Source organism: Megascapheus bottae, chromosome 22 (assembly GCF_031878675.1).
Source record: "Megascapheus bottae isolate mThoBot1 chromosome 22, mThoBot2.hap1, whole genome shotgun sequence".
In the NCBI taxonomy this organism is placed as follows: domain Eukaryota; kingdom Metazoa; phylum Chordata; class Mammalia; order Rodentia; family Geomyidae; genus Megascapheus; species Megascapheus bottae.
In genome coordinates, this window is record NC_143530.1 from 7,066,223 (window position 1) to 7,086,561 (window position 20,339).

General features: G+C 42.4%; 1 protein-coding gene across 3 annotated transcripts in view; it reads left to right on the forward strand.

Moving 5' to 3' along the window:
* Positions 1–20,339, forward strand: part of Znf318 (zinc finger protein 318) — a 53,475-nt gene that overhangs the window by 11,049 nt on the left and 22,087 nt on the right. For all 3 annotated transcript variants that reach the window (XM_090355606.1, XM_090355604.1, XM_090355603.1), the window contains exons 3-6: positions 3,559–4,198; positions 6,748–8,190; positions 16,232–16,331; positions 19,573–19,871. In XM_090355606.1, coding sequence (XP_090211732.1) covers positions 3,559–4,198; positions 6,748–8,190; positions 16,232–16,331; positions 19,573–19,871 — 2,482 coding nt within the window. The remainder of the gene's footprint in view (positions 1–3,558; positions 4,199–6,747; positions 8,191–16,231; positions 16,332–19,572; positions 19,872–20,339) is intronic.

A 20,339-nucleotide genomic window follows, 5' to 3' on the forward strand; every position in this document is an offset into this window, starting at 1 on the left:
TCCAGTGGCTGTGGATGCAGTGAAGCAAGGCAAGGTAGTATTATGTTATAAACCACCAAAGCTTCACTGTATGTGACTCTATTACAAATTGAGGAAATAGCTCTTGCCCTTCCGTCTCTTTCTATTTTGAGAGATGGTTAAGTAGGCGGTCTGGGTAGGTAGCACATGGTTTGATTTTCATTTTGCTAACGTTTTGAAAAAATGTCACCATTTCCTCATTAGACTTAGGATGTTACCTTCTCTTTGAATAACCTCTATTAAATACATGTGCTTCAGATCCCCAGTTTAATAAAAATTAAACTTTCCTTTTAGGCTGTTAGATTTTTTTTTTTTCAAATCGTGTGTTTCAGAGAGACAAATCTACAGAAAGTGAGATTCAAGTTCTAAATGGAAGTTGGTTTTATTATTTTTTTAACCACTTGTACATTGATGTGCCTTTTCTCTTGTGTAATATGATTTGGAGGATCATTATTGTCACTAAACCCAAGCCATAGGGCTATTGGCATAGTTAGGATGTCTCCTGAGAGTTAATCTACTTTTTTTTTTGGGGGGGGGGGAGCGGGGGATGGTCCTGAGGCTTGAACTCTGGGCTAGGATTACAGGCCTGAGCCACTGTGCCCAGCTGAATCCACTCTTTAGGTAATTAAATAGGCTATTTACAATAGGCCCTGTTTATTTTTTTTTCCCTGAGACACTAATATTTTTCCTCTTCCTTTATTGGATATGTCAGTCAGTATCTGTCTGTCTGCCTGTCTGTCTATCTATCTTATCTATCTATCTATCTATCTATCTATCTATCTATCTATCTGTAGGTCCTCGGGCTTGAATTTAGGGTCTAGGCACTGTTTCTGAGCTTCTTTTGCTCAAGACTAGCACCACAACACTTAAGTCACAGCTCTACTTTCTGGCTTTTCTGGTAATTTATTGGAGATAAGAGTCTCACGGACTTACCCACCTGGGCTGGTTTTGAACCACAGTCTTCAGATTTCAGCCTCCTGAGTAGCTAGGATTACAAGTGTGGGCTACTGTTAAGTCTTTAAACAATTATTTAGGGGATAGAAATGTCGCTTAGTGGTAGAGTGCTTGCCTACTAGCATGCATGAAGCCACGGGTTTAATTCCCTAGTAACACATAAACAGGAAAAGCCAGAAGTAGCACTGTGGTTCAAATGGTAGAGTACTGGCCTTGAACAAAAGCAGCTCAAGGATAGTGCCCAGGCCCTGAGTTAAAACCCCCGGACTTTTTATTCCTCCCCCTCTCTTGTCCCTAAACACAAGAATTTATTAAGTTTTAGTCAGGTTTTGTTAATAGCCAAATTGCCAGAGTCATAGCCTTACTTTAGCCCTGTAACAGACTAATTCATGTGTTCTGAAAAGAAAGAATGAACAGGTTTTGTGAAACATTCTTTTTTTTTCTGGGTTGGTTGTGGGACTTGAACACTGGGCCTGGGTGTTGCTCTGAGCTCTTCAGCTCAAGGCTGGTGGCCTACCCCATGAGCCACAGCACCACTTCCAGTTTCCTAGTAGTTAATTGGAGATAAGAGTCTCAAGGACTTTATTGCCTGGTCTGGCTTTGAACTGCGATCCTCAGATCTCAGCCTCCTGTTTAGCTATGATTATAGGTGTGAGCCACCACTCCTGGCTACTTGTGAAACATCTGTAAGACATTTGTCTACTATTGTCTTTTACTTTTAATATTTAACTAGTGGAATTCTTATCTCCTAAATACTGGCTGTAACCTGATAGAGGTTGATCAAGTATGATATTTATTCCCCCTTTGATTTATTTAGGGGAAATACAGAGGCAAAGAGCTTTCTCAAGGAACTCTGAGGAGTGGGCAAAAGAAAAGATTGGGTGGTTTAGGCTTCAGAAGATTTGTGTATGTGTGTGAGAGTGTGCACATGTGCATTTGCATGCCAGTATGCAAGCTTGAACTCAACGTCGGCACTGTCCCTTAGCTTTTTTCCTCATAGCTGGCACCCTTATCACAGAGCCAGGGCTTCACTTCAGACTTTTTGTTGGTTAATTGGAGATAAGAGTTTCACAGACTTTGCTGTTCAATCTGGCTTCAAACTACAGTCCTTAGATCTTAGCCTCCTGGGTAGCTAGGTATGAGCCACTGGGCACCTGGCCTTGTGGCTTGTTTTGTTTGTGGTTTGGAAGCTTGAACTTATACTACTAGGCAGGCACTCTAAGACTGGAGTCATGTCCTCAGTCCTTTTTTCCCTTAGTTGTTTTTCAGATTGTCTTGGTTCATTCATTCATTCATTCATTCAGCCTGGACTATGAATTTTCTGTACCTGTCCTTTTTTTTTTTTTTTTTTGGTCAGTCATGGAGCTTGAACTCTGGGCCTGGGCACTATCCATGAGCTTTTCAGATCAAGGGTAGCACTCTACCACTTAAGCCACAGTGCCACTTCCAGTTTTCTGATGGTTAATTAGAGATAATTAACCTGGTGCCCAGGCTGGTCTGAGCTGTGATCCTCAGACCTTAGCCTCCTGTGTATTATAGGAGTGAGCAGGATCATAGGAGTAAGCCACTGGTGCTGCATACATTTTTTTTATTTTTTTTGCCAGTCCTGGGCTTGAGCTCAGGGCCTGAGCACTGTCCTTGGACTTTCTCAAGGCTAGAGCTCTACCACTTGAGTCTCAGCACCACTTCTGGCTTTTTTCTATGTATGTGGCACCAAGGAATTGAACCCAGGTCTTCATGCATGCAAGGCAAGCAATCTACAACTAGGCCAAACTCCCAGCCCTGCGTAATTTTTTAATCTTTTTTTTTTTTTTGCCAGTCCTGGGGCTCAGGGTCTGAGCACTGTCCTTGGGCTTTCTCAAGGCTAGGGCTCTACCATTTGAGCCACAGCACCACTTCCAGCGTTTTCTATGTATGTGGAACCGAGGAATCAAACCCGGGGTCTTGTGCATGCTAGGCAAGCAATTTTCTCACTAGGCAAACTCCCGGCCCAGCTACATAATTTTATAGGCATGCATAGTATGTAATTAATGTCTGGCTTCTTTATGGAGCTACAGGTCTAATTTTTTTTTTTTTGTCCAGGTTGGTCTTGAACTTTGATCTTCCCAATATCTACTTCTTAAGTAGCCGGGATTATAGGTGTGTGCCACCATTCCTAGCCCCAAAAACCCATTTTTTTTGTTTTGCTTTGTCAGCTGTAGGGCTTGAACTCAGGGCCTGGGTGCTGTCCCTGAGCCTCTTTGTGCTCAAGACTAGTGTTCAACCACTTGGGCCACAGCCCCACTTCCGGTTTTTGAGTGGTTTCTTGGAGATGAGTCTCACAGGGACTTTTCTGCCAAGGATCTCAGCCTCCTGAGCAGCTAGGATTACAGGTATGAGCCACCAGTGCCTGGAACTTTGTCAAGACTGAAGCTGCTTGTATCTCTGGGGAAAGGAAGGTATATGTTCCATGTATTATATAGATAAACTGTTGAACTTTATGAATATTGTCTTTTCTCCTAAGCATTCTATAAACCCTTTGTCAAGTATTCTGGTCTTGCTCTTTCTTAGTTATTATATTTAGTGATGGCTTTTGTCTTTCCTTAGGGATGATCTGGCTGATGATTCTGTCTTCACTCGAAGTTCTCAAGGCTCTCGGGGTCTTGAGAGATATATCTCCCGGGAAGAACGGCCTCTTAGTCCCTTCTTAGGACAACATGATGAGGACTACAGAGCAAGAGAAACTTTCCTGCATCGATCTGATTACAGTCCCCACATGAGTTGTCATGATGAACTGTTGCGGGGAACAGAACGAAACAGAGACAAACTCAAAGGCTCCTATTCTATACGCTCTGAAGAAAGGAGCCGGGATATCAAAAGGCCTCGTTTTGATGACACGGAGAAGATACACAGCATGGGAGGGGATCACCCAAGTTTTATATCAGGGACTCGAAACTATCGACAGCGTAGACGAAGTCCAAGTCCTAGGTTTCTAGATCCTGAGTTTCGAGAACTGGATCTTGCAAGACGAAAGCGAGAGGAAGAGGAGGAACAAAGTAGGAGCTTGAGTCAGGAGTTAGTGGGAGTCGATAGTGGTGGCACTAGCTGTTCCATCCCTGGATTATCAGGTGTCTTAATAGCATCAGAGCCAGGTTATTCTTTGCATCGGCCTGAGGAGGTATCTATTATGCCCAAGAAGTCCATTCTGAAGAAACGGATTGAGGTGGACATGGAGCCTTCTGCACAGGTCTCTGTTGCATTTCTTTTTTTTTTTTTTTTTTTTTTTGCCGGTCCTGGGCTTTAGCTCAGGGCCTGAGCACTGTCCTTGGATTTTCTCAAAGTTAGAGCTCTACCACTTGAGCCTCAGCACCACTTCCAGCCTTTTTCTATGCATGTGGTACCAAGGAATCGAACCTGGGTCCTTGTGCATGCTAGGCAAGCTCTCTACCACTAGGCCAAACTCCCGGCCCCTCTATTGCATTTCTTATAGGGTCTCTTTCTAGTCCTATTAAAAGAAAACACACACACACACACATCCACACACATGTACACATTTACATGTACATGCACATATGTACAAACGTGCATACATAAATATGCACACACCTGCACACATGGGGGAGGGGCTTGATGCAGGGCCTAGGTGTTTGTTATACCTTAGCTTTATTCACTCAAGGCTAGTGTTCTACTACTCAAGTTTGACTTTTGGGGTAGTTCATTGGAAATAAGGTTTTTATGGACTTTCCTGCCCTTCAAACTGCAGTCTTCAGGTTTCAGCCTCCTGAGTAACTAGGAATAACCTACATGTGGTTTCCTATAATATTTTAAACCCTGGTTACTTTCCTGGAGGCTGTGTTTTTAATGGATATCTTAGTCGTACATGATGAACCTAATGGTGTTATACCTGTGAGCGATACTTTTAGGGTTTTCCAAATAAAAGGCCCTGTGGTATGTCAGTAGGGGGCTTCTGTTGCCCCTATTCGGCTTTTTTTTGGGAAGATTTTATTTTTACATCATATTTCATATATCATGTTTAACAAGCATTTAAGAAGGGAAGGGAATCTATGTATCTTAGCTTTTTTTTTTTTTGCCAGTCCTGGGCTTGAGCTCAGGGCCTGAGCACTGTCCTTGGATTTTCTCAAGGCTAGAGCTCTACCACGTGAGCCTTAGTACCACTTCCGGCTTTTTTCTTTTTTTTTTTTTTCATATATTTTTTATTGTAATTAATAGAAGGGTTACATGATATTTGCCAGATAGAAGGTGCATTAATTCACATACATTGATACCCTTTCACATATCTTGGTCCCCATTCCCCTCCCCCCCACTCCCACAGCCCGCTTTTTTTTTTTTTTTGGCGGTCGTAGGGCTTGAACTCTGGGCCTGGGTGCTGTCCCTGAGCTCTTCAGCTCAAGGCTACTTACCGCCCTACTCCTTGAACCACAGGGCCACTTCCAGTTTCCTAGTGGTTAATTGGAAATTAGAGTCTAGGACTTTCCTTCTTGGGCTGGCTTTGAATTGGATTCTCAGATCTCAGCCTCCTGAGTAGCTAAGATTACAGGTGTGGGCCACTGTACCCGTCTCCTATTTTGGCACTTTTTTTTCTTTTTTCTTTTTCTTTTTTTTTTTTTTTTACCAGTCCTGGGGCTTGAACTCAGGGCCTGAGCATTGTCCTTGGGTTTCTCAAGGCTAGAGCTCTACCACTTAAGCCTCAGCACCACTTTTGGCTTTTTCTATGTATGTGGTACCGAGGAATCGAATCCCGGTCTTTGTGCGTGCTAGGCAAGCACTGTATCACTAAGCTCAACTCCTGGCCCCTGAATTTTATTTTTTAATTTTTTTGTCTTGTCGGGCGTGGGACTTGAACTGTGGGGCCTGGGCGCTGACCCTGAGCATTTCAGCTCAAGGCTACTGCCCTACCCCTGGAGCCACAGCACCGTTTCTGGTTTTCTGGTGGTTAATTGGATATAAGTGTCTCACAGATTTTAATGCTGGCTTTGAACCATCATCCTCAGATCTCAGCCTGTTGAGTAGCTAGGATTATAGGTGTGAGCTACCGTGCCTGGCTACTTTTTTTTTTTTTTTTTGGTGGGTCATGGGGCTTAAACTCTGGGCACTGTCCCTGAGCCCTTCATCTCAGGGCTTACCACCCTGTCCCTGGGCCTGGGCATTGTCCCTGAGCTCTTCAGCTCAAGGCTACTGCCCTACCCTTGAGCCAAGCCCCACTTCCATTTTCTAGTGGTTAATTGAAGATAAGTCTCGGGTTCTTTAGTGCTTGGGCTGGCTTTAAACCTCGATCCTCAGATCTCAGCCTCCTGAGTAGCTAGGATTACAGGCGTGAGCAGCTCCCATTTCCTCCCCCCCCATTCCCCGAGAGACTCTATCTCAATTAACTACCAGATAATCGGAGGTGGCACTGTGGCTTAAAGTGGTAGAGCATAGCCTTGAGTTGAATAGCTCAGGGACAGTGCTCAGGCCCAGAGTTCAAGCCTTACAACCACTCAAAAAAAGAAAAAAATCCTTTCGATTTCACATTCCCTGAAAATGACTAAAACAAAGCAAAGGTGAGGGTTTCATCCAGTTTGTTTAAATTCCCATTCTGAGACATCAGAGACATCTGGAGATATAGGACTCATATCTTGACTTTCACTGAGAATACTGTATGATTTATTTATATTTTTATCTCCTTTCTTAATTCAGAAAGAACAGGTTTTTGTTTTGTTTTAAAACAGTTTATCTCAATTGTTAGTGTTCTGATCTTTTACACAGGGACTAAGTCAGTTGTATTTGTCTTTTCAGCCTGAGAAATTTTCCAGCAGTACTAACATCAGCCAGGATCACCCTCTCTACTCTGGACACTCATCTCTCCCACTAAGTGGTGCTATTGCTGCTTTTTCTTCAGAAATTGAAAACAAGGGGACTACAGTAGAAACTGCCCTGAAGGAACCTCAGGCCAACCTCTTCCAGTGGGGTCCCCTCCCTGGAATACCCAAAGAGAACAGTCCTCTCAGAGAAAAAATTGGAAGTTTTCTGTGCCACAAGGAAAAGTTAGATTTGAAGGCTGAAGGACCTGAGAGACACATAGACTTTTTACTACCACATGAACGAGCTAGTCAAGATGGCAGCGGTTTTTCCCGTATCCTGAGCATGCTGGTTGACTCTACCAGTACACAGGAAAAAAGGCAGTGTAGCTTCCCTGACATTGAAGATGAGGAAAAATTTCTCTATGGGGACGAAGAAGAGGATTTAAAGGCAGAATCCCCATCAAAGTCTTTTGGAAGCTCTGAGACTAAAGTTACAAGGCAAAAGACAAACTCCCTTTCCTCTTCGGGTCCAGCTATAAAGTTAGAATCATTAGAAGAGACAAATCCAGAATATGCCAAGATTTATGACTTGCTTAAGACCATAGGGCTGGATATTGGAGTGGCAGAGATTAGTAAACTAGCTGCTCGCACCCAAGAACGACTTCATGGGAAGAAACCATCATCACGTTCCTCAACTGACCGCCGTTCTTCTATTGACCAACACTTCTCAGGTGACCACTGTTCCTCAGTTGAGCACCGTTTGTCAACTGATCACTCCTCAGATCACCATAGACTGGAAAGCAGGGAGTCACACCATAGTAATACTCACTCCCCAGAGGTGTCCCAACCACACCCAGCCTCCCCTGTGGACCCATACCTGCTTCCAAAAAATAGCCCTCCATTCTTAAAGTCTGACCATCCAGTGGGTCATATTTCAGGACCAGAGGCTGTTGGCAGTGGGTTTCAGTCATCTGTTGCAGTCAGGTGTATGTTACCATCAGCCCCATCTACCCCAATTAGACTTCCACACTCTGCTTCTTTATCTCAATTTCATATGCCAAGGACTTCTCAGTTTGTTGCAGCTCGGATACCCCCAAACTATCAGGGAGTTGCCATTCCTGCTTCCTCTTTTGACACATATAGGCATTATATGGCATATGCAGCCTCAAGGTGGCCTATGTATCCTGCCTCTCAACCACCAAACCATCCTCTGCCTGAACCACACAGAATAATGCCAGTAGCCAAACAAGCTGCTCGCAGCCGTCCCAATCTTCGAGTGATCCCCACTGTGACTCCTAATGAACCCAAACAGAAGAAATCAGTTCGAGGCTCACTTCCTGCTAACCAAGTTCCTGTCCAAGTTTCTATCCCATCACTCATAAGATATAATCCAGAAAAGATCTCTGATGAGAAGAATCGTGCTTCCCAGAAGCAGAAGGTGAATATTAGCTTTGCTTATCCATGCCTGAATTTTCTGTTTTAACATAGAAATTTGTGATTATCCTTATAGAGGGGCTGACAAGGTTAAAGCTCTCCTATTTAAGTGGAAACCTTTGGAAGTTGCCAACATAACTTTAGGTAATATTTATAAACCATTTTTTTTTGCCTGTCCTAGAGACAGGGCCTGAGCTCAGGGCCTGGGCACTGTCCTTGTACTTTCTCAAGGCTAGCGTACTACCACTTGAGCCACAGCTCTACTTCCGGCCTTTTTCTGTGTATGTGGTACTGAGGAATTGAACCCAGGGCTTCATGCATGCTAGGCAAGCGCTCTACCACTAGTCTATGATCTTGGCCCTGTATAAGCCAGCCTTTTTGACATTTAAAAAAAAAAAAATTGCTAAATGGTTATTTTTTTCTTTTAATTTGTGTATCTTTAAGTAGTTGCCATTTACAAAGCAGTTATGAATACAATGTATCAGTCATCCCTTTCAACAAGTATCTTAAATATCTATAACTTACTAAATCTACAAGAATATAGCTAGATACACAATTTCTGTAAAATTTGTAATGTCAAATAGTATCAAGTTTCATGCAAAGTGGAATATTTAATTTTAATGGTCAACTAATGAAAATACCTATATATTATTAGGTTGGCACACAGTTCAATATCAATTAATTTTGTTACCCTGAAAGAAGCTAAGTGAAACAAGGTTAAATTGCATTTATAAAATAGTTATGATTCTGAATCGACTTTTTATTGAGCATCCCCTATTCTCCAGGTCCCCCAAAATGTTTGTTATTTTATCATATTCCACCCCCCCCCAAAAAAAAGAGGCGAAAGTATCTTAACAGGCTCGAAGAACTTGGCTCAACACTGCCGGGGCCTACCGGCAGCAAATTGGGGTTCCTGAAATAGGGGGCAGGGACTGGAAAAAATAGAAGAGAGACAAACACGTCGGGTCCGGGAGGTCTGCAGCCCAGGCAAAAACTGCAGCCCCGTTTATTATCAACTCAAAGCTTATATCCCTTCTTGAGACCAGGGTACTGCCAGGTGTTACATCCAGATGGTTAATCAGGGAACTGTTGGGGGTTACATTCATATGGTAAATCTCAGATCAATTGAACAGGAGAAGGCCAAAAAACAATAAGACAATCAAGCAATTATCTGATGCAAATCAAAGTACAGTTTGATTCCACTCTGGCTCCCAACACAACACCATAGGCAATCCAATTATACTGTACTTTGCAATTTATGTACTTTGCAATTTTTTTTGTTAATACAGTTTGCTTTTACATTTATTTTTCTAAAATTCAGTACGGATATAGTGGTTTTTTTTGTTGTTTGTTTTGTTTTTTTGCTTGTCCTGGACTTGAGCTCAGGGCCTGAGCACTGTCCTTGGACTTTCTCAAGGCTAGAGCTCTACCACTTGAGCCTCAGCACCACTTCCACCTTTTTTCTGTGTATGTGGTACCAAGGAATTGAACCCGGGTATTCGTGCATGCTAGGCAAGCACTCTACCACTAGGCCAAACTCCCGGCCCCAGTGTTTTTATTTATAGTACAACCTCTTTCCTAAGAGAACAACTTCTTCCTAAGGTCATCATTACTTATTTATGAATTTCTGCAAAATATACAGAAGTGGACTTTTTTTTTTTTTCCAATCCTGGGGCTTGAACGCAGGGCCTGAGCACTGTCCTTATAGCACTCTACCACTTGAGCCACAACACCATTTCCAGCTTTTTCTGTGTATGTGGTACTGGGGAATGGAACCTAGGACTTTGTGCATTCTAGGCAAGCACTCTACCACTACACCCAACCTCCTGGCCTGGGCATGTATAATATTAAGTGTAAACTATTATTTTGGATTTAAGAAATGAGCTGAGTGCGATGGCTCATAGCTACTCAGGAGGCTGAGATCTGAGGATCACAGTTGAAAGCCAGCCTGGGCACCGAAGTCTGTGACACTCTTATCTCCAGTTAACCACCAGAAAACCAGAAGTGGGGCTGTGGCTCAAGGGATAGAGCAGTAGACTTGAGCTGAAGAGCTCAAGGACAGCGCCCAGGCCCAGAGTTCAAGTCCCACAGCTGACAAAAAAAAAAGGAAAAGAAAAAGAAGTGACACGCACACACTTTAAAAAAAAAATACCTACTATGAAATATATACAAACTATGATATCTAAAATAGACATTTAAAATTGGTACAAATACTACTTTATGAATGCAAAATTCCGAAAAACTTAAATTACTATACTCTAATGTAAAGTACTGAAATATCTGCCAGGCGTGGTGGCTCACGGCTGTAATCGTAGCTACTCAGGAAGCTGAGATCTGAGGATTGTGGTTTAAAGTCAGCCCAGTACTAAAGTCCAAGAGACTCTTACCTCCAATTAACCACTAGAAAACCGAAAGTGGCATTGTGATTCCAGGGGTAGGGCAGTATCCTTGAGCTGAAGAGCTCAGGGACAGCACCCAGACCCCAGAGTTCAAGCCACACAACCAACAACAACAACAACAACAAAAATCGTATCTATAGGAATAAGCTCACTTTATGTGGTTTATCTAGAAAAAGCTTCTATAGCCTTAAAACTTTTTTTAACTCTCTATCACAGTAACTTCATTTGTGGGGAAGCTTTTCTGTAATCTTGATATTTAATTCAGATAGTCAGTTTTCCTGTTTTAGTTGGCTTCTAAGAGCTTCCAAAGACCAGTCTTCCTAGAGTCTGTTGCTATTGTAGCTCAAGAAGAGTTATCTTTAATTAAATGCAGTTGAGATACTTTTTGTCAAAGAATCCTTATTTATGTCTTGCCTGCAGTGTTCCGTTTGTAAAATGTCTTCAATGTATATGTCTTCCATTCCTATGGTTACATTTTGGGATAGGATAGAAGAATTAACTGTGGGTTTAAAATTTTCTGTGGGGGATTGGGAATGTGACTTAGTGGTAGAGTGCTTGCCTAGCATGCATAAAGCCCTGAGTTTGATTCCTCAGTACCACATAAACAGAAAGAGTCAGAAATGATGCTGTGGCTCAAGCGGTAGAGTGCTAGCCTTGAGCAAAAAAGCAGCTCAGGGACAGTGCCCAGGCCCTGAGTTCAAGTCCTAGGATTGGAAAAAAAAAAACTTAAAAAAATTCTGTGAGTATAAAAATGGCAATAACATATTCTTTATTCGTATTTAGTTATTCAACTATCAACTGTGCTTATTAAGAATTGGTTTTCTGCTGGGCACAGTGGCTCACACCTGTAATCCTAGCTACTCAGGAGACTGAGAATCAAGGTTCAATGCCAGCCTGGGCACTAACGTCCATGAGACTCTTATGTCCAAATAACCATCAGAAAACCAGAAGTGGCGCTGTGGCTCAAGGGGTAGGGCAGCAGCTGAAGAGCTCAGGGCACAGTGCCCAGGGCCAGAGAGGTAGTCCCACAACTAACCAAAAAAAAAAAAAAGAATTGGTTTTCTTATACTGACTTAATTTCAATGGAATTAGGATTAGCAAAATGACTGGTAGTTATTTCATGCACTTCTTGGATTTCCAGAGAATGGTGAATACCTTCTGAATCTGAGTTGTTAAAACTGTACTTATAGAATTTAGATTCTGATAATATGTGTGAAAATCACTTACAACTAAATCTTGGTTAATGAATGTTTCCAAGAGAGAATTTGTTTTTCTGTATCTTGTTTAACCAGATTAAGAATTAATGTTAGTTTGCATACTTGCTATTTTAGTAACTGGTGGTTTCAGTATGGCAGGCAATTCAAGTAAGTCAGTGTGTTCAAGGAATGTTTTTTTGTTGTTTTTTGCCAGTCCTGGGCTTGAGCTCAGGGCCTGAGCACTGTCCTTGGACTTTCTCAAGGCTAGAGCTCTACCACTTGAGCCTCAGCACCACTTCCGGCTTTTTTCTATATATGTGGTACCAAGGAATTGAACCCAGGTCTTCGTGCATGCTAGGCAAGCACTTTAACCACTAGGCCAAACTCCCAGCCTTCAAGGAATGTTTTAACTGTAGTTTTCTTCACTTGATGTGAATGATTCTTTGGACTTGGCTTTTAGATACATTTCTTTTTTTTTTTTTTGCCAGTCCTGGGCTTAAGCTCAGGGCCTGAGCACTGTCCTTGGATTTTTCTCAAGGCTAGAACTCTACCACTTGAGCCTCAGCACCACTTCTGGCATTTTTTTAAGTATGTGGTACCAAGGAATCGAACCCGGGTCTTCGTGCATGCTAGGCAAGCACTCTACCACTAGGCCAAACTCCCAGCCCTAGATACATTTCTTATCTCCCAACTTTCTCTACTGAGATTAAAAAAACAAAAACAAATTTCTTTTCCATGGGGTTGGGAATGTAACTTAGAGGTACAGTGCTTGCCTAGGATGCATGAAGCCCTGGGTTCAATTCCTCAGTGCCACATAAACTGAAAAAGTCAGAAGTGGTGCTATGGCTCAAGTGGTAGAGTGCTAGCTTTGAACAAAAGAAGCTTAGGAACAATGCCCTGGGCCTGTGTTGGCCCCAGGATTAGGAAAAAAAAAATTCTTTGCCCTAATAGTCATCAGGCAAAGAAAATATTGTTGGAATTGCAGTTTTTTTTTTGTTTTGTTTTTAAATAACAGATACCCCATCTGATGTCAGGAGACTCAGGAGTAAAATGGTTACTACACAGGAAGTATTTACTTGGAACCCAAGAATCTCATTTCATATGCTTTAACCATTTTTCAAGTTTTTCTTTGTCATGAAGAGGAAACCTATAATCTTGGCAACTAGGTAGGTTGAGGCAGCAGGATTAAGAGTTGGAGGGTCACCTTATACTACACAGTAAAAGCTCAACTTCCTGTCTTTATTGTTCCATCCCCTAAAATTCTTATAGCATATTGAAGCACAACAGTGGAACATCATTTGCGTAAAGTCCTGGAGTGACCTCAGTTGGCAAAGGGTGCAGACCAGCCCTCCTCATTTAGGCGGGTCCACAAATCCAGTCTGACTGCCACCACTGCACCTGCACCCTTTTCTTTTATTTTTTTAAAATTAATTTTATATATTGTTTATGTGGTACCTGGAATCAAACTCAGGGCCTCATACATGCTAGGCAAGCACTCTACCACATTCCCAAGCTCTCTTCGAGCTTTTCACACATTTAATCTTTATTATAGTTAAACAAAGTTTGTCTTGGGTCCCATTGTTGTTATCAGGCTTATTTCCCCTTTTTAAAAAAAAAATCTTATCTCCATTTTAATGTAGAACAATGAGGGTAGAAGCTAGGAGCCTTGAAGGCTTCCTTATTCTCATTTTTTTTTCCCAGTTTTTAAAAAAATGTCACTGAGTGTGGTGGTAGATATCCATAATCCCAACTGAGAGGCAGAAGTGAGGGGATCACAAGTTAAAGGTCAGTCTGAGCTACATAGTGAGACTGTGTCCAAAGGTCAAATAAAGCTAGTGCTGGGAGTTTGGCCTAGTGGTAGAGTGCTTGCCTTGCATGCATGAAGACCCCGGTTCGATTCCTCAGTACCAAATACATAGAAAAAGCCAGAAGTGCTGCTGTGGCTCAAGTGGTAGAGCTCTGGTCTTGAGAAAGCCCAAGGACAATGCCCAGGCCCTGAGCTCAAGCCCCAGGATTGGCAAAAAAAAAAAGCTATCAAAGCAAATGACTAAATTTAGCTAATGTGTGTGTGTGTGTGTGAGTGAGTGATGCTAGTACTGGTGCTTGAACTCAGCACCTGGGGACTGTCACTGAGCTTTTTTGCTCTAGCTAGCAATCTACCACTTGACACAACCACATGCTTGGCTTTTTGCTGGCTAGTTGGAGATAAAACTCTCAAGGACTTTACTGCTTGGGATGGCTGTAAACTTGAAAACCTTAGATGTCTGCCTCCTTAGTAGCAAAGATTACAGGCATAAGCCACCAAGCACTGTGGCTTTAGCTAATACTTTGAAGACAAAAAATACTTCCTCTTAATTTTCTGTTGTATTCCGATACCCTGAATTTTAGTTTTAATTTTATTCAAGTATTTTGGGAAAGTGAATGAATAGGTTCAATGAAGACACTTTACTTTCCCTTTAAGACTCAAGGCACATAACGAGTTTTTCTCACTGATCTATTAAGCCATATTTACATTTTTTTCCCATTAGGTGGTAGTAGCATGATTGAAAGATAATAGGATTTAGGATAGTTATATCTGTATCTTAAATGTACTTGTTGTATGACTTTGGTTAATTTTGCATGATTTCAGCTTATTGTAAAGAAGAGAAAATGTGAGGATTAAATAACATAAAATATGTCATAGAACACCTGTTACTCTCTGTGCTTATTATTATTTTTTTTTTTTTTTGGTTGGTCATGGGGCTTGAACTCTGGGCTTGGGCACTGTCCATGAGCTCTTTAGCTCAAGGCTACCGGTCCTACCTCTTGAGCCACAAGTCCACTTCAGTTTTCTAGTGGTTAATTGGAGATAATAGTCTTGCTAAGAGTGCCCTGGCTGGCTTTGAACCGCAATTCTCAGATCTCAGCCTCCTGAGTAGCTAGGATTACAGGCCTGAGCCACTGCTCCTGGCTTGTGCTTACTTTTGAATTTATAACTACTGTCTGATAAATGGCATCAGTGGCTTCAGATGCTTCCTACATAAAACAATACTTTCTTGATAGTATAGTTCTGAAAAGAAGGATGGAATTGAATATTCAAACTTGATCAGAATGGAATGTCCCTTTGCTAAACCAGAGCCTCTGTGGTTAAGATATACAGTATGTATTTTCTCTGATATGTGGAAATTAGATCTAAAATACATGGCTGAGAGTTTGGCTTAGTGGTAGAGTGCTTGCCTAGCATGCACAAAAACCCAGGTTCAATTCCTCAGTAACACATACATAGAAAAAAGCCAGAAGTGGTGCTGAGGCTCAAGTGGTAGAGCTCTAGCCTTGAGAAAGCCCAAGGACAGTGCTCAGGCCCTGAGCTCAAGCCCAGGACTGGCAAAAAAAAAAAAAAAAAAAAAAAAAAACAACCACTGTGATTTGATAAATTGTACAGGATTCTAGATACAGTGAGACTAAAAGAGAATACAGAAAGAAACACAAGAGACCTCTTTTTTTAAAGTTTTTATTTTTTTGATGAGTCTGTCATCTGTGCCTTATGTATGGTGTATTCACATGTATAACTTCGGAAGGACTGGGGGAGGGCACAGAACTTGAGGGGAAAAGGGTGAAAAAAGTGCAGCAGTGGAGCTCATTGGATAATAATGAAAGTGAATTATACAACTCAAGGGTGGAGAATGAGGGGAGAGCCTGGGAGAGAATGAGGGATCAGAAAACACTGCAAAAGGAAATATACTTATTACCTGACTCATGGAATTGTAATCCCTTTGTATATCACCTCTATAATGACAATTTTAATAATAAAAAAGATATCCAGGGGCTGGGAGTTTGGCCTACTGGTTAAAGTGCTTGCCTAGCATGCATGAAGACCCAGGTTCGATTCCTCGGTACCACATACATAGAAAAAAGCCGGAAGTGGTGCTGAGGCTCAAGCGGTAGAGCTCTAGCCTTGAGAAAGTCCAAGGACAGTGCTCAGGCCCTGAGCTCAAGCCCAGGACTGGCAAAAAAAATAAAAAATATACCAGTATGAGAGCTTCTGGAAGAGAGTAGTAGTAGTAAAGGGAGGAATCCAGGTGTAACTCATGCTCATGTCCCAAGCACCGGAAAGGATCAAAGTTCAAAGGAATTCAAACAAGAGGATCAAAGTTCAAGGCCAGCTGCTCTACATTGCAAAAGTTTATTTTTGCCAGTCCTGGGTCTTGAACTCAGGGCCTGTACACTGTCCCTGGGCTTCTTTTGCTCAAGGCTAGCGCTCTACCATTTGAACTATAGTACCACTCTGGCTTTTTTTTTTTTTTTAATGTGGTACTGAGGAATCAAACCCAGGGCTTCATGCATGCTAGGGAAGCAAGCATTCTACCACTAAGCCACATTCCAAATTGTCCTCCCCGCTTTATTAAAAGGAAAATAAAAGGGGAATATTGGAAGTTGAGAGGCTCTCTTACCATATTGTACTCTATTTCAGGTTATTGAAGAGAGAGAAAAACTAAAGACTGACCGGGAAGCCCGCCAGAAGAAAATGTACTATCTGAGGACTGAGTTGGAGCGGCTTCATAAACAACAAGGTATTAGACAAATCTTTCTTTTCTTTTTTGCCAGTCTTGGGGCTTAAACGCAGGGCCTGAGCACTGTCTGTCTTAAACTTTCTCAAGGCTAGCACTCTACCAACTTGAGACACAGCACCCTTTCCAGTTTCTTCAATGTATGTGATACTGAGGAATCAAAACCCCATCTTTGTGCATGCTAGGCAAGCACTCTACCACCCAGACAAACTCTTGGCCCCTAGACAGCTCTTGATACAACTCCTGGCTACCTTTTCTTTCGTCAGTCCTGGGGCTGAACTCAGGGGCTGGGCACTGTCCTTGGGCACATTTTGTCAAGGTAGGCTAGAGCTCTACCACTTGAGCCACAGCATCACTTTTGGCTTTTTCTGTGTATGTGGTACTAAGGAATTGAACCCAGGGCTTTGTGCATGCTAGGCAAGCACTCTACTACTAGGCAATGCTCCCCCTTCCTTCTTCCCCTTCCCCCACCCCCAGCTTTTTATTTGTTTGTCGTGGGACTTGAACTCTGGGCTTAGGTGCTGTCCCTGAGCTCTTTGGCTCAAGGCTATTGCCCTACTCATTGAGTTGCAATGCCACTTCTGGTTTTCTGGTGATTAATTGGAGATTAGCATCTCAGGGACTTTTGTGCCTGGGCTGGCTTTGAACCTTGATCCTCAGATCTTAGCCTCCTGAGTAGGTAGGATTACCAGTGTGAGCCACTACACCCAGCAACTTCTGGCTTTTTCAATGTATGTGGTACCAACAAATCGAACTGGGGTCTTCGTGCATGCTAGTCAAACACTCTACCAGTAGGCCATGGTCCCAGACCCTCCTGGCTACCTTTTGTAGTAACTTGAGTAGAAGACCAAAGTGGAGAAATGTTGGTATGTTCAAACAAGTAAGTGAGGGCCGGGAGTTTGGCCTAGTGGTAGAGTGCTTGCCTAGCATGCACCCGGGTTTGATTCCTCAGTACCACATACATAGAAAAAAAAAAATGCCAGAAGTGGTGCTGCGGCTCAAGTGGTAGAGCTCTAGCCTTGAGAAAGTCCAAGGACAGTGCTCAGGCCCTGAGCTCAAGCCCAGGACTGGCAAAAGAAAAAAAAAAAGAAAAAGAAAAATTTTGACATAGACCTAGAGAAAAGTTACAGTAAGAGTCCTTTAAGTTTTCTGCCAGATCAACATTTTACTACATTCTGCTTTCTCTCAATCTGTGTATGTTTGTTTAATTTTGTACAATTTTTTTTTGTGTGTGTGGGTCTTGGGGCTTAAACTAGGCCTGGGCACTGTCCCTGAGCTCTTCAGCTCAAGGCTACTGCCCTATCCTTGAGCCAAGCCCCACTTCCATTTTCAAAGGGTTAATTGGAGCTAAGAATCTTAAGTCCTTTTATGCCTGGGCTGGCTTTGAACCTTGATCCTTGCCTCCTGAGTAGCTAGGATTACAAGGTGTGAGCCATCATTTGAGTCATAACTCTATGTCTAACCTTTTTTAAGTTTATGTGGTACTGGGTGTTGAACTCACCGCCTTGCACTTACTAGTCAGGTGCTCTACCACTTGGGTCATATCTGCAGGTCACATCTGGCTTTTTGCTAGTTAACTAGAGATAGTCTTGCTTTATCTGGCTTCAAACTAGAATCCTCATATCTCAGCCTTCTAAGTAGCTAGTATTTCAGGCATGAGTCATCTGTGACTGGCAGTTACAGCTCTCAGTCTCTCTCTCTCTCTCCCTTCTCGTCTCTCCCTCCCCTCTCCCTCCCTCTCTCCCCCCTCTCTCTTTCTCTCTTTCCCCCTCTCCGCCTCCCCCCTCCTTCTCCCTCCCTCTCCCTCTCTCCATCCCTCTCCCTCTTCATCCCTCTTCCTCTCCATTTCCCTCCCTTCTCCCTCCCTCTCTGTCCTCCTCTCCCCCTCCCTCCCTCTGTCCCCCCTCCCCCCCTCCCCCCTCCCCCCTCTCCCCCTCTCCCCTTCTCCCCTTCTCCCCTTCTCCCTTTCTCCCCTTCTCCCCTTCTCCCCTTCTCCCCTTCTCCCCTTCTCCTCTTCTCCTCTTCTCCTCCTCTCTCCCTCTCCACTATTACTGAGCTCTTTTGCTCAAGCTAGCATTCTACTACTTTAGCCACTTTCAGTTTTCTGGTGATTAATTGGAGATAAGCATCTCATGGACTTTCAGCTTAGGCTGACTTTGAACCAAACTTGAGTAGCTAAGATTACAGTCATGAGCCACCAGCGCCCTGCTTATGGCAGTTATATCTTTTTAAAATATTTTTCTTTTTGGTGGTACTAGGCTTTGAGCTTACCAATCTTCATTTGAGCCACAACCCAGCCCTTCTAGTGTCCCTTTGATATCCTCTCATCATTTTTTGTGTATTTCCATTTTACCCCAAGATGTCCTATGATATTTTACTTTTCCCTCCTGTCTTTTTATCTGTTGCTTTTAGGAATTCACATACATAATGAGGAAAGATAATAACAAGGCCTCTAAATACTGCAGCTTGGTGACAGTATGAAAATAGAAAATGAGAAAAGATATCATTGTTTACATTATTTGGGGATGAGAAATTTTGTTACTTATCCTTGAAAATTCATCCTTGAGGACCTGTAGTTTGGAGTAGGAAAAACTAGATAAATCTGAGGCAAAACCCAAACTCAGTATAAAAGGTTGGTACAGTATCTTTAAATTAGAGCAAGTCAAATGTGTGAATTTTTTTTTGTCTTCAAGTAAATTGTTTTGGCTTCCTAAAGAGAGGACAGCTGCTCTATTCATAATTACAAGATTTGTTCATCTTTTTTTTTTTTTTTGCCAGTCCTGGCCTTGAGCTCAGTGTCTGTCAGGGTCTGAGCACTGTCCTTAGGCTTTCCTCAAGGCTAGTGTTCTACCCTGAGCCATTGCAACACTTCTGGCTTTTTCTATGTATGTGGTACTGAGGAATCGAACCCAGGCCTTTGTGCGTGCTAAGCAGGCACTCTACCACTAGGCCAAACTCCCAGCCCAATTTATTCATCTTTTTAGGAGCTATTTTCATTCAAACTTGTATATACTATATGAGGAAGGCCTGGGAACTCCTAAAGCCCATCTATCCTTAGCGATTACTCCTATACAAACAAAAATCCCTTGGTAGAATTTTCACGAAGCAAGGGCAGTTTCACTTGCAGTTAGAAACTTGTTTGTAAAATAATATTTTAAGTATATTGCCCTAATAGATAACTATTTATAAAAAAAAACCTAACAGGTTTTTCTGTGTCTCTTTTTGTTAACATTTGACTGCTTAGGAGAGATGCTGCGCAAGAAACGAAGGGAAAAGGATGGTCATAAAGACCCACTCCTAGTGGAGGTGAGTCGGCTTCAGGATAACATTATGAAGGACATTGCAGAGCTACGACAAGAGGCAGAAGAAGCAGAAAAGAAACAATCTGAACTGGACAAAGTGGCCCAGATCTTGGGAATTAATATCTTTGATAAATCTCAGAAATCTTCAAATGACAATAAAGAGTTGACAGAGAAGCCCGAAAAAGCAGAAAAATCTAAGAGCCCAGAAAAAGTGTTGGCATCCTCTAACTCTTCCTCTAAGGTAAAAATTTAACTTTCCATTTCATATTTTCCCCTATGGATACTACAGAAACTTGACATTTTCTTTTTCTTTCTATTATATGTTTGTTTGTTTGGTTTTTTTTTTTTTGCTAGTCCTGGGCTTGAGCTCAGGGCCCGAGCACTGTCCTTGGACTTTCTCAAGGCTAGAGCTCTACCACTTGAGCTTCAGGAGCACTTCCAGCTTTTTTCTATGCATGTGGCACTGAGGAATTGAATCTGGGTCTTTGTGCATGCTAGGCAAACACTCTACCACTAGGCCAAACTCCCGGCCCTTGCTATATTATTTGTGTGTGTTTGTACTGGGACTTAAACTCAGTACCTGGATGGTGCATGTTAGCTTTTTTCCCCTCAAGATTGGCACTCTACCACTTGAGCCACAGCTCCACTTCTGACTCTGTGTGTGTGTGTGTGTGTGTGTGTGTGTGTGTGTGTGTGTGTGTGTGTGTGT